Source organism: Podarcis raffonei, chromosome 2 (assembly GCF_027172205.1).
Source record: "Podarcis raffonei isolate rPodRaf1 chromosome 2, rPodRaf1.pri, whole genome shotgun sequence".
NCBI classification, from domain to species: domain Eukaryota; kingdom Metazoa; phylum Chordata; class Lepidosauria; order Squamata; family Lacertidae; genus Podarcis; species Podarcis raffonei.
In genome coordinates this window covers 123,134,825-123,148,619 of record NC_070603.1, presented here as the reverse complement: position 1 = coordinate 123,148,619, position 13,795 = coordinate 123,134,825, and the positions used below count along the sequence as shown (strand labels likewise).

General features: G+C 45.5%; 1 protein-coding gene across 1 annotated transcript; it reads right to left on the bottom strand.

Annotated features, from left to right (window-relative positions):
• Positions 1-829: 829 nt before the first annotated feature.
• Positions 830-9,170, bottom strand: LOC128409337 (zinc finger protein 420-like). The gene is made up of 2 exons (XM_053379686.1): positions 8,832-9,170; positions 830-3,804 (listed from the first exon to the last, which is right to left on the bottom strand). Exons 1-2 carry the CDS (start codon positions 9,133-9,135, stop codon positions 1,676-1,678), a joined length of 2,433 nt encoding a protein of 810 aa, XP_053235661.1. The 5' UTR covers positions 9,136-9,170; the 3' UTR covers positions 830-1,675.
• Between the last annotated feature and the right edge of the window lie 4,625 nt (positions 9,171-13,795).

Here is a 13,795-nt window from a genome sequence, read left to right as displayed (position 1 = left end):
GCAGGGGTGTGTCTGGTATGGTGTTTTGTTATAACGGTTGTCCATTTGAATGGAAGTCCCAGACACAAACCATTATTTGTCTCTCCACAACAGAGAGTGAATTATGTGCATGCGTTCAGGCCACTCGTGATGTAGAATGGTATCTGCAAGTATTTGCAGACCTACAGATGCAAGTAACACTACCAGTAAAAGTTTACCTTGATTCCCAGAGCGGACTTGCTATCCTGTGTTCAGAGACCAATACGCAGCGCACTAGAGTCTTACGGTTACGTTTACAGTTTGTAAAGAAACTAATTGCTGACGAAATGATTGTATTTGAATATGTTCCAGGTGACAATCAAATTGCGGACATTTTTACTAAAGCACTTCCAAAGGTTACACATGAAAGACATGTACAAAATATGCTTTATGTTTTTGTTCCACAATGATGAACCGCAGGGGAAATGTTGAATGGTTTATTTAAATGTAAAGGTTCAGCATTGTTGCACCCGATGTGTATGTCTTTAAGGGGCCAGAGCAAGGGCCAGAGTAAGATAACGAGACCCAGCTTTACAGCTGTGAAGCATAGCAGGTGCTGCTGAGTTGTATTTGATTAAGGTGTGTCAGCATTTGGGTGTAGTATATAAGGAGCAGCACCTAGCTCTCCCATTACCCTGGGGGATGGGTTGGTGGTTGGGTCTGTTTTGGTTGTTAATGTACTTAGTGTAAAAGGAGTTTTTGTTTTTCTTATTAAAACCTAGTTTAAGTTATTTTTGAGTCCTTTATTTTTTATGCATGGTCTCCCCAGCAAGCTCTCTGCGCTACTAAACTGCAAACAGCCAACAATAACTGCCTTTCAAACTGTGAGTTTTGTTCTGCAAATCCGTTTTTAAAAATCTGACTTAAATGTTGCATTCAACTGATGGTAAATTGACCAGTCTCCCTCCCACCTAGAGGAAGAAGTTCCCTTTATAGGGACCCCACATACAATGAAGCAATACCACACGGCCCTAAACCTAACCTCCTAATACATTGACCTCAGCGGGTATTGGTCTGCTGTGTCAAAGTTTTACTGGACGTTTGGACAATATTGGTGAGAGCACCTGTAATCTCAGGGTCACCACTTCCCCTGGAATAAGAATCACTTCCGTCCAAACCAGTAAGTATGTCTGTAATTATGACAATCTGACCAATGCCTAGACGACTTAAGCCCTATATCAGACTCCTCTCCATGGGTTTTCCCCCAAATATAGAGCATGGTCCAATCCCCTGGACATTCTCAGACATACAGAAGTCCTTCTCAAGGTCATGAAGGAATCTGAAGAGGTGATTCAAGCAACACAAAAGGAGATGTCTCCTAAAGATCAGGAGGAACTTTCTGATAGTAAGAGCCAGCAGTGAAAAGGAACTCCCTCAGAAGGGGGTGGACTCTCCTTCATTGGAGGTCTATAAGAAGAAGTTGGATGGCCATCTGTCATGGATGCTTGAAATGATTTTTTTCTGCGTTGGCAGGTGTTGGACTAGATTCCGAATCTACCATTCTATTATTCACCATGCTGTGAGTTCTTGAATTGACTTTTTTACGAGGGAAATTTTATCTACATTCCATGCGCTGATATGCTTTCAACCCTGTATGAATTATTTGGTGGGCCATGAGAGTGGCACTCTGACTGAAGGCCTTCCCACATTCCAAACACTAAGAAGATTTCTCTCTGGTGTGAATTCTGTGATGCAAAGCGAGACTGCGGCTGTGACTGAAGCTCTTTCCACATTCAAAGCACTGATAGGGTTTCTCCCCTGTATGGATTTTGTGATGCAAAGCGAGACTGCGGCTCTGACTGAAGTTCTTTCCACATTCTAAGCACTGATAGGGTTTCTCCCCTGTATGGATTTTGTGATGCAAAGCGAGACTGTGGCTCTGACTGAAGCTCTTCCCACATTCCAAGCACTGGTATGGTTTCTCCCCTGTATGGATTCTTTTATGGATTATGAGATAGGGGCTTTGACTGAAACTTTTCCCACATTCAAAGCACTGATAGGGTTTCTCCCCTGTATGGATTCTTTGATGGGAATAGAGACTCTGACTGTGACTGAAGCTCTTCCCACATTCAAAGCAGTGATAGGGTTTCTCCCCTGTATGTATTCTTTGATGCAAAGTGAGACTGTCCTTTCGACTGAAGCTCTTCCCACATTCCAAGCACTGATAGGGTTTCTCCCCTGTATGGATTCTGTGATGCAAAGCGAGATTGGTTCTCTGACTGAAGCTCTTCCCACATTCCAAGCACTGATAGGGTTTCTCCCCTGTATGGATTCTTTGGTGGGAAGCGAGACTGCTGCTCTGACTGAAGTTCTTTCCACATTCTAAGCACTGATAGGGTTTCTCCCCTGTATGGATTCTTTGATGGGAAGCGAGATGGTCGCTCTTACTGAAGCTCTTTCCACATTCAAAGCACTGATAGGGTTTCTCCCCTGTATGGATTCTTTGGTGGGAAGCGAGATGGTTGCTCTTACTGAAGCTCTTTCCACATTCAAAGCACTGATAGGGTTTCTCCCCTGTATGGATTCTTTGGTGGGAAGCGAGATGGTCGCTCTTACTGAAACTCTTCCCACATTCCAAGCACTGATAGGGTTTCTTCCCTATATGAATTCTTTGGTGGGAAGTGAGACTGCTGCTCTGACTGAAGCTCTTTCCACATTCCAAGCACTGATAGGGTTTCTGCCCTGTATGGATTCTTTGATGGGAAGTGAGACTGCTGCTCTGACTGAAGTTCTTTCCACATTCTAAGCACTGATAAGGTTTCTCCCCTGTATGGATTCTTTGATGGGAAGCGAGACTGCTGCTCTGACTGAAGTTCTTTCCACATTCTAAGCACTGATAGGGTTTCTCCCCTGTATGGATTCTTTGATGGGAAGCGAGATGGTCGCTCTTAATGAAGCTCTTTCCACATTCCAAGCACTGATAGGGTTTCCCCCCTGTATGGATTATTTGGTGGGAAGCGAGATTGGTGCTGTTACTGAAGCTCTTTCCACATTCCAAGCAGTGATAGGGTTTCTCCCCTGTATGGATTCTTTGATGGGAAGCGAGATTGGTTCTCTTACTGAAGCTCTTTCCACATTCAAAGCACTGATAGGGTTTCTCCCCTGTATGAATTCTTTGATGGGAAGCGAGATTGGTTCTCTTATTGAAGCTCTTCCCACATTCCAAGCACTGATAGGGTTTCTCCCCTGTATGGATTCTTTGATGGGAAGCGAGACTGCTGCTATGACTGAAGTTCTTTCCACATTCTAAGCACTGATATGGTTTCTCCCCTATATGGATTCTTTTATGGATTATGAGATGGGAGCTTTGACTGAAACTTTTCCCACATTCAAAGCACTGATAGGGTTTCTCCCCTGTATGGATTCTTTGATGGGAATAGAGACTCTGACTGTGACTGAAGCTCTTTCCACATTCCAAGCACTGATAGGGTTTCTCCCCTGTATGAATTCTTTGATGGCAAGTGAGATGTGATCTGTGACTAAAGCTCTTTCCACATTCTAAGCACTGATAGGGTTTCTCCCCCGTATGAATTCTTTGATGGGAAGTGAGACTGTCCTTCCGATTGAAGCTCTTTCCACATTCTCTGCAGTGATACAATTTCTCTCCTCTGTGAATTCTTTCATGTGAAGTGAGGCTATCCCTCCGAATGAAGCTCTTTCGTTGATTGGAGGTGGACTGGGAGCTCTGGCCGATGTTCTCTCCATACTCTGAATATTTATTTGATTTCTCCGATATGTGGATTCTGTTGTGGTCCCCCTTGTTCTTCCCTTCCCATTCATCACCATCTGCAACGAAGAGAGAAGATAATTATTGCCTCAGGAAGAAATGGAGCTCCAGATTATTGAACAAAGTTCCCCGCCCCTCATCTCACCAAGAGACTTGAGAGTGCTCCGTTTCAGCCTCAAGAGGACAGCCTTGAAGTCTAACTTAATGGCATTGTAGATGTGTGGCATCTTCAACCCCCTAACACTTGAGCACGCCTGAGGGTGCCTGACTCTCTTGAAACCAATGGGCCACACTGCCAGCATACTGCGACCGGGGCGCAGATGACACAGAACCATCAAACCCACCACCTGACCCCTCCCCCAGCAATGCACTGCCATGTTAGGGTAAGTTGTGCTAAGTCTGCATTGCTGCCCCGGACCCCAACTCAGAGCGAAGGGGACGTGGTTCACATCCATTATTGAACAAAGTTAATGAATGCTTGTGATAAAGGAAGGACTGAAGTTAGATGTGAGGCCTTACAATAGTTTTCACTGCCTTTGTTTCCTGGTAATAACTGACATATTGCTTGGCTTTTATCTGGGATAGATTTGATTTGGCTCAATCCTGGAATCCACCCCATATGCAAGGTCAGTCATCTCTTTGGTCAATCAAATGCAAACAGAAGCCAAAACAACAAACCTGACAGAAGTTACTTCAACTTCCCTAAAAACTCTCAAGCCCACATTTAAGAAGGCCTGGGTGGTTCAGACAAGCCTGGTCATTGTTTCAAAATGCATGACCAGACAAAGAATATTCACAAACAGTTGATATCCCTCCATTCAGGGCTCACGGTGTGGATGTTAGAATCCCAGATGCTGTTGGTCTCCATCCAAATAGTGGTGGTTCATCAAATAGAGCAGGGATGTGCAACAGGTCGATCACAATCTACTGGTTGATCCCTGCGAGGTTTTGGTCAATCGCAGTCAATTGCTGGCCCCCTCCCGGATCCTCCCTCCATTGTTGGAGAATGGAAGACAGAGCTTACAAACCGAGGCTGGAGGCTGTTTTCCCCCCAGCGCTCCTTTGGTGAGTTGCTAATAAAAGCTCAACAACTTTGACCTGAACCCCTACAAAACAGGGGTAGATCACTCCAAGTTTTTAATTCTGTGAGTAGATCGCAGTCTCTTGGAAGTTGGCCACCCCTGAAATAGAGGTATGTATGGAATTTCAAAATTGATGTGATGATCTAACAGGGAATTTTAACGAGAGGGTCCATGATCCCTCAATTCTCCTTCTTGACTTCCTTACAAAAAGCTCTCTTGTCAGGATCCAGCAACGTCCCTGCCTCCTCTGAAAGAACCAGGAACATCTTCACCTGCACACTCCCCATCAGCTGTTGCCTCAATCTAAATTTGGTATAAATTTAAACTTTTTTCTAAATATCTTTCTTCACTTTGAATCTCCTCTCATTTTCATGAGGAGACCAACTCTGTATAGCGTATTTTTCGCTCCATAGGGTGCACCGGACCATAGGGCGCACCTAGTTTGGGGCACCCCAGCCCCAAATAGCAAAGAAACCAAGACAGTGAGCGGGATCCATCCCGCTGGCTGTCTTGGCTTCCTCTTTAGTCGCGCGCAAACCCTCCAGCCGGGAGAGGCTGCGGGCGGCTTTGGCAGAAGCCAAGACACCTAGCGGGATGGATCCCGCTAGCTCTCTTGGCTTCGTTTTTAGCTGCAGGGCTGGGGCGGGGGAAGCCTGAGCTTCCCCCGACCCCATCCCCCAGAAGAGGCAGCTATCCACAAGCCTTTTGAATGCGGCGGGAGTTCCCGCCGGGCTCCAAAGGCTCGCGGACAGCAGCCTGAAGCCTGAAGCCCGGGTGTGCAGCGCCAACCCCCGCTGCGCACCGACCCCTATCGCCCTCCAGGCTTCAGCGAAAGCCTGCATTCGCTCCATAGGACGCACAAACATTTCCTCTTCATTTCTGGAGGGGAAAAAGTGCGTCCGATAGAGCGAAAAATAAGGATAGTTTAATTGGTAACCTAAGATGGAAAATGACTATTACTCACACTTAATCTAAGCACAACGGCCACAAGAGTTCCTGACTAGGAATTCGGCTATGCGAAGTTGAATGTTCTCTGTTCTCCGCTGTTTACCCTTTTTTGTTTCGATTTATACCAATTCATGAACCCAGAACTCATATACTGATCACCAGCGAGGAACGACATGTTATTCCTGCAAATTTATTCTGCTAGTTTTGAGATATACAAATGACATGAGAAGAATGAGTCTATATATTTGTATCATTTATTAGTTCTATGATCCTTGTTTTTAAAAGCATAAAAAGTTATTCCAAAAAGAAAAGATAACGGGGCAACTCACAGAGGCCCCACCTGCAGTCAATCCTGAAATTAGGATCAGGTAGTTTAAGAATTTAGGATCAGCTTCTAGTGCTGTGCAATGGATCAGTCACTTGTTCTGTTGCTCTGTTCTCTCCTATCTCTCCTACCCCCCCCCCCCGATTTAAACCAATTCATGAACTCAGAACTCATACACTGACCACTAATGATAAACCATATGTTACCGATATTCCTGCAAATTTATTCTATTTTTTTAAATAATAATATTTATTAAGTTTCAAAGATAAAACACAAACATTAACAACAAATAACAACACAAAAATGAAAAAACAAAAAAAAAATAAAAATCCAACAATAAACAATACATAAAAACAAAATAAGACATCCATAATCATACTTTCATTTGCTTGTTTCTTTGACTTCCTCACACCTCCCTTTTTTGTAGTCCGCTTTAAATTATTATTTCAGCAAATCCCTCCCATCTTACCCGAAATTTGGTTTGTATACTTAGCATACTTTCCTCATCCTTATTTAAGCTTCAAGTCAACCACATGTAATTACCTAAACTCTCACCACATTTATACAAAGTCCAAGAAGTGTCTATCCACCGTTGTTCAATCTCACAAATATTTTAGTTTGTTTTACATTAAACTTTGAACTTAATATGTATTTTGTACACTTTGAATTTCCCAAATTTTCCCCCCTCAGCACCCCCCTGGTCCCAGAAACTGCCTGTCCTTACCGTCCATTCCCTAATGTCTCTCAATCTGGGAATCTAATATCGGAGGCTCTTAAGTCTCCTCCCAGCCCCTTCTGCAGATTTTGTTCATACTCTTTGATACCAACTGACTCATCTCTGAAGTATTTCATCCTGACATTAAAGTTACATCCTTTATGTAATTCAGCCAAGTTTCCAAAGTTATAATTGTAGTTTGAGTAATCTTTCAGGAGGTATATCCAAATACCTCCAAACCCACGGGCCCCAAGTCCGTCTGACTCTTCCAAACCCAAGTCCACGTCCATATTACAACAGTCCATAGACCCCTGTAAGACAGGATCCTTCCATTTTACCAATCTGAACTGGCATCCTGTTGTCACAATCTGTCCCTCAGCAATGTCCTTGCCACATGTCTTCGGTTTGTAAAACTGAGTTTGCATCTGTAAAGTCGAAAGTGCCTCATGTGTTACTTTAGTCTCTTCTTCCTTTCCTTCCATCAACTCAACCAGTTCCCGACCATTCTTTTCCTGTTCCCCACTGTCCCGCCCAATTATGTGATCTAATTTCTTGTGGAGCCCTTCCAACAGAAAGTTTATCTTATGTAATGCATTTATTATTGCTTCAGAGGTCTGCATTTTGGATGTTCAAGGTCGATTCCCAAGCTTTTATCTGCAGCTGGCACTTGTTCCTGTAGCAGTTTCAAAGTTTCCCCACTAGAGGGATACAATTTAACTATTTTCCAAGTGCCAGTTCAATTTCAAGAAGAAGTAAACAATGTTGCAGATCTCCATTTTGAATGCAGGAGGGGGTAGAGGAAACTGTATCTTTTAGACAGCTGTCTACATCCATTTGTCCAAAAAAGGAGTAGTTTTTTTTCAAATCCTTTCTTAGCATCCAGACAGCCTGTTCCCAGGTCAGTGCTGAGAAGGTTTTAAATCCCAATATTGTCCAAATCAAAGTTTCCCCCTACTTCCTCCAAAGGGGGTGAATACTTTAAACAGCGGATATTTAGGCTTGCAAAAATAAAATTGCAGGATTTTTGCTTGTAGTGTCTTTGCTTCAGGCTATATACAAAAGCGGAAGGTGGACTTCCTGTTTAGACCTTCCCGCTATTAAAGCCAGATTAACTTTTCCTCTTTAAAAATTTCCAATTAAAATTTAACTTCTTTAAACCTCGGTCCTTATCTTAATTCTTCTAATTGGTTCTACTCACGGGTAGTTACTTTTTGAGCCGAATTGTCCAGAAAAAAATCAGCGCTCTCCGACAACAGCTGTGCGGCTTCACTCCGGGGACGATGCGGTCGATCCGAAGCACCGCGCTGCTCACCCCGCCTCACGGCGGAGCCTCAAACAGGGGTCTCCTCGCGAGCAAGGGAGGCGCAAAAGGTACACGCCGGATCCCAGGTCCACAGGCTTCTCCTGCCTGTGGTTTCTAGAGGGTCTCCGCTTTCGCCGCAGCGGCAGACCCTAAATCCCCGGAGCGGTTCCCCTGAGAGATCAGAGGAAATCCGCCATTGTCGCTGGTGCTGACCGGAAGTCTTATTCTGCTAGTTTTGAGAATCATATGAGAAGACTGAGAAGACTCAGTCTACATATTTGTATCATATATTAGCCCTATTATGATCCTTGTTTTGAAAAGAAAATGAAAAGTTATTCCTAAAAGAAAAGAAAAAGGCAAAAAACAGAGGCCCCATCTGCAGTCAATCCTGAAATTAGGATCAGGTAATTTAAAGAATCATGGCTTCTAGTGCTGTGCGATGGATCAGTGAATTCTCTGACATTGGTAGGGTATTCAGAGCACAGTACTGGCACCAATACATCACAGTGGGTGGGGAGCTGTGATGTATTCCTAGCTCAAATTCCCTGCAGATGTCATTGGCGCAGGAAGGCAGGTGGAGGAGCCCAAAAAGGTGCCCACCTTCTCAAACTCCATCCGCCTGCCTGCCTCATCCCACCCCCAAAATGAGCAAGCCCTAGTACCTCTCCAGCCCCATCCATCCATGTCCCCATCTCCCCTCCCCTGGGACTCACCAGATATCTCGGAAGTCCCTGGGAGGGAACGCTCAGAGGCTGTGAGGAGGGATGCAGGAGACAACCTGACCAGGTCAACTGTCCATCTTCCCCCTTCCATCCTCGCTAGGTTTACAGATTCAGTCTCTTTCATCCTTCCTGAGCAGTCGAGAAGCCACCACAAGCTGCAGGGTCCTGGGAGAGAGGAAGAAACAAAGGGAGCCTCAGAGGCCCTGCAGGGATTCTTCTGCCCTAGATATTCCCCTGCTCCTGGAGAAGCACAAATGGGGCAGCCCCTCCCCAACAGAAACCCCATTTGAAACATCTCCAGTGATTCCAATTTAATCTGTTTGCACCTCACCAAACTTCATAAGGATGGCATGGTATGCACAGTAGTGGACCCCATTGAACTCAGAGGGGCTTATGGATAGAACTTGGTGCAAAAACCAGGCACCATCCTGTCCCCAAGCCTGAAAACTGCAACCCCAGAGCATGGGCAGAATACAGCCGAATAGCTATTACATGTAGGTGCCCCCACGTCTCAGTGCAAGAGATGCCTTAGCAGTTGAGCTGGCTGGGCCCCAAACCTCTTTCTGCTCATCATTAGAGCTGCTGAGAGACCCTAGAAGGTTGGGAATAGGATCTGGCTCCTGCTGTTTCGTAGCCACCTCCTCATTTTCCTTATTCACGCAAAATGGAGTGATTTTTGGTTGTGCTTTCTTTAGAGAAGCTCTCTTTGGAGCAGGGCCCATGGCACTCGGGGAGAGACCAGAAATTTTCTAACCATTCCAGGTCAACACCATCTTTCCCCTTAATTCCTTTTTTATAAAAAAAAAAAATACGTGTTTTTATTATGAATTCCAACATAACAATTTTAACAAAAATACATCATCCACATTATTCTCCCCCATTTCCCCCTAAAAAAGAAAAAAATCCCTCCCCACCCCCAAGACTTCCCCCAGCTCCTCTCTCTGGTTTCGCAACACATAATTTTATCTGCATGTTATAAAATTGTAAAAATCCTCAATTTCTCTATCTACATATTACCAATAAATAATTTGTAATGAGGTTGGGAAATCTTAGCAAGTTAAAACTTTGGCTCATGCTAAAGAAGAGCATTATGGGAGAGCCAAACGCTGTAGAATTCTGGGAATGTGTATCTGCTTCTTTCATTGCAGACTTTCTGTCTCAAAGAGTGTGAATAAGTTATCTTCTCCATCTGCAGGAAGGAGCCTCACATTTAGCTGTTGAAGGGTAAGTCTTTCACTGTTCCCATGGTGAAAGAGGGTGCCTTCCTCTTAAAACCCACCATGCAAGAAAAATAGGTCCTGCCCCAATGTGGAATAAATGCATAAAAATGAATTATTAGCTGAATCAAAGGATTCTCCTTAAACTGCTTTCCTTGTTGAGGGTGCAATTAAGACTAAGAAACAGGGTGTTATCTGTGAAAGAATGTGTTCACGGCCCATGCTGAACCTGTGAGTGATAGATTTATAGTTTAGAGGTGACTCGAGATAACAAGGACAAATAGCAGGTGATAGTTTAAGACAGCATCTTAAAAAGCAGAGACATCACCTTGCCAACAAAGGTCCGCATAGTAAAAGCTATGGTTTTCCCAGTAGTGATGTATGGAAGTGAGAGCTGGACCATAAAGAAGGCTGATCGCCGAAGAATTGATGCTTTTGAATTATGGTGCTGGAGGAGACTCTTGAGAGTCCCATGGACTGCAAAAAGATCAAACGTATCCATTCTTAAGGAAATCAGCCCTGAGTGCTCACTGGAAGGACAGATCATGAAGCTGAGGCTCCAATACTTTGGCCACCTCATGAGAAGAGAAGACTCCCTGGAAAAGACCCTGATGTTGGGAAAGATGGAGGGCACAAGGAGAAGGGGATGACAGAGGATGAGATGGTTGGATGGTGTTCTTGAAGCTACCAGCATGAGTTTGATCAAACTGCGGGAGGCAGTGGAAGACAGAAGTGCCTGGCGTGCTCTGGTCCATGGGGTCACGAAGAGTCGGACACGACTAAAGAACAACAACAAAAGTTTAAGAACTAGTATGCGTGCTCAAAAGCTTCATGAATACACACCCCTAAAGGAGAAATTGCTATCTGAATGGACATGGGATGCATGTTATTGATGGGGGTACATATTAGAGGGATAATGTGTAGGTAGATTGGGTAGCCTGAAAACTGCAATTTCTTAACCAATAGGAATTGTAGGAGGGATATTCGAACGCTTTTAGGTTATAAATTATGTGTGATGTAAGCTGGAATGAGCTAAGGAGTCGCCCGTGCAGTCCTGTTACGGCAATAAATCTAGTGATGCCCGATCTGGTGTAGACTCCTTTTTCATACAGAGTAAATTGGCGCCCTCTGGGCAACACAGTTTCTGTGGTGAAAGGAAAACCCAGACACCTAGAATGGCGGGGGGAACCCAGCCAGATGGGTGGGATATATATAATAGCATCATCATCATCATCATCATCATCATGACTAGAGTCATGCCTTTTGCGTCTGCTTTTATCTCTGTTGGATGGGAGCTTTGGCATTGCAGCCTCCCTGGCCACAAGCTCCCAGTTATTTCAATACCCCCCCCCACAATAATAGCAATTATTATTATTCCCCCCCCCATCTGGCAGGGCTTCCCCAGCCACTCTGCTGGCTGCCAGGTCTTCCCCCAACTCTCTTCCTCCAGCCTGGCTTCCCTTCCGCTGTAGCCCCTCCCCCCAGACCACGTGATCTAGAAGGGACTATGGCCAGGACACAAAGAAAGACGAAGAATTCTGCAGGCATTTTTATAAAATTCCACAGAGGGGAATTAGGCTGCAATAGATTGTAATGGGTCGCTTTGAAGTCAATTCAGCGCCAAAAAATAATAATAATAAAGAATCCCGCGAGCCCCCCCTCACCGCCCTGCGCATCTTTTGCCAGAACAAAGGCAGCGACCCGAAGCAATTCTGCCCCACGTCGACCGAAGGGGGGACTCGGTGTAAGGCAGCGCCCCACGTTGGGATCCCCCAGAAGATCCGGCTTCCCCATTGGGAGCAGGAAGGGGGCAGGAATCCAGCTTCCAGGGAAGAAAGGCTTTGCGGGGGGGGGGATAGGACGCCCCTCGCCTCGTGCAGGGATGTGACTTAGAGATGATTCCTGAGCAGGAGCAAGAAGGCTGGGCTTCCCTCCCAGAGATCCTTCCCTTCCCCCCTCAGCCCCCCAACACCCTCGTATTCGGGTCCCCCACCCACGAAATCTCCCCCTTGGCACGACTCACCCCTCGCCCTGCGCGCCGCATCTCTTCCTCTGCATCCGGAGGGACCACCCAAGACGAGGGGGGAGGGGAGGTGGGGGGGACGGGGGAGGGTCTGTTCCCAGGCCTCTCTAGGCAGCCGGGCTCTCTCTATTCCCTTCCCCCTCCCCTTGGCTCCCCCCCTCCCCAAATAGCTCTACCTGCGCGCCTCGCCAGGTGCGTTTTCCGGGCCAAGGAAGAAGGAGGGATCCGGATCCCGCAGAGAAGGGCGCTGGATTAGAGACTTGGGTGCAAAACCAGCCTGGCTGGAGGATAGGGCCCCTCGCAGGCATCACTTTCACGGCAGTGTATATATATATATATTGCCGTGAAAGTGATGCCCACATATATATATATACACACACAGTATACATATACATATACACACACATTATGTTGGGGGTGTGCATGGCATCAAATGCTCTTGTGGAAAGATGGACCAGCCTCAGGATGCCTGCGCTTTGCAAAGGCGTCTCTGGAGGAACTTGGCCAGATCTGTAACCTGAGAGCGCCCCCCTCCCCTTCCGCCATAGCATCTTTCATTTCCCCCTCGTTTACCTGCCTGGCTTGGCGTGTCCTTCCTTAGAAAGGCTTGGGTTCATTCTTCCTCTCCCTGACGGGCATAAATGACTACAGCCTTCTCTCTGCTTTAGTGGGTTTAATGTGTTGCACAGGAGCCACCTCCTAGGGGCTTCACCCCCCCCAATAAAATATTTGAGGGGGCCGGGTCCTTCCCCTCCAGTTGATGGGCACTGCCAGTCAAATGGGGTGCGTGCACTGCGTCATGTGATCAATTATGCAGGACGCAGATTACCTGGACCCCCCAAAATATTTTATTCATTGGGACCCCCAATATGTTGCATTATTTTTACAATGGCAACCTTCTCTCTCTTCTCCCCACAACCACCCTGTGACAGGGGTGTTGCATGGGGGTGATGCCAGCAGGGCAGTGGCCCCGGGGCAGATTTTTGAGGGGGCACAAAGCAGGCATTGCCTGCAGGCACCCCCAGTGCAGCCCAACACTCCTCTCCCATGCTTGGAGGAACCAACCATGGAGCTTGTTTTCTTTAAAAATATTTATTTTCTTTTCTTTTGAGATTTATACATTTCATCAAATTTATTAACATTTCAAAACTTGACTTTCTTCCCTCTCTTTCCGCAGTTCCTTAATTTTATTTTTCGTATCCTCTGCATATCCAAATCGACTTAAATTGCTCTTTCATTCATCCACTTTACAAATATACACTTATAATACTGCAGGTTATTACAATAATCCTAGGAATGTTCTTATCTGTTTACAGTTTATCTGTAAAAATTCAATAAACCATTTCCATTATTTTATAAAAAGTTTGTTATCTTGATTTCTTATTCTTCTGGTAAGTTTCACCATTTCTGCATATTCCCTAAGTTTTTGTATCCATTCTTCCTTTGCTGGGACTTCTTTCCATTTTGGGGAAGTAAAATTCTATACAGTTTCTGCTCCTTCTTTGGCGATCACTCGTAGCCGAGTAATATCGTCTTCCATAAACACGGTTTCAACAATGAGTCCGTAGGGGACAGAGAGGGAGGCAAAGAACAAAAGACATGGGGTAAAGCCCCCTTAGCGCCCCATAAATTTGAGTGAGGGAAAGGCTCAAAACAGTAGGGGAAAGAGAGGTGGAGTAAGGGCTTGGGGATGCTGACATGAAGTCAGCTGCAAT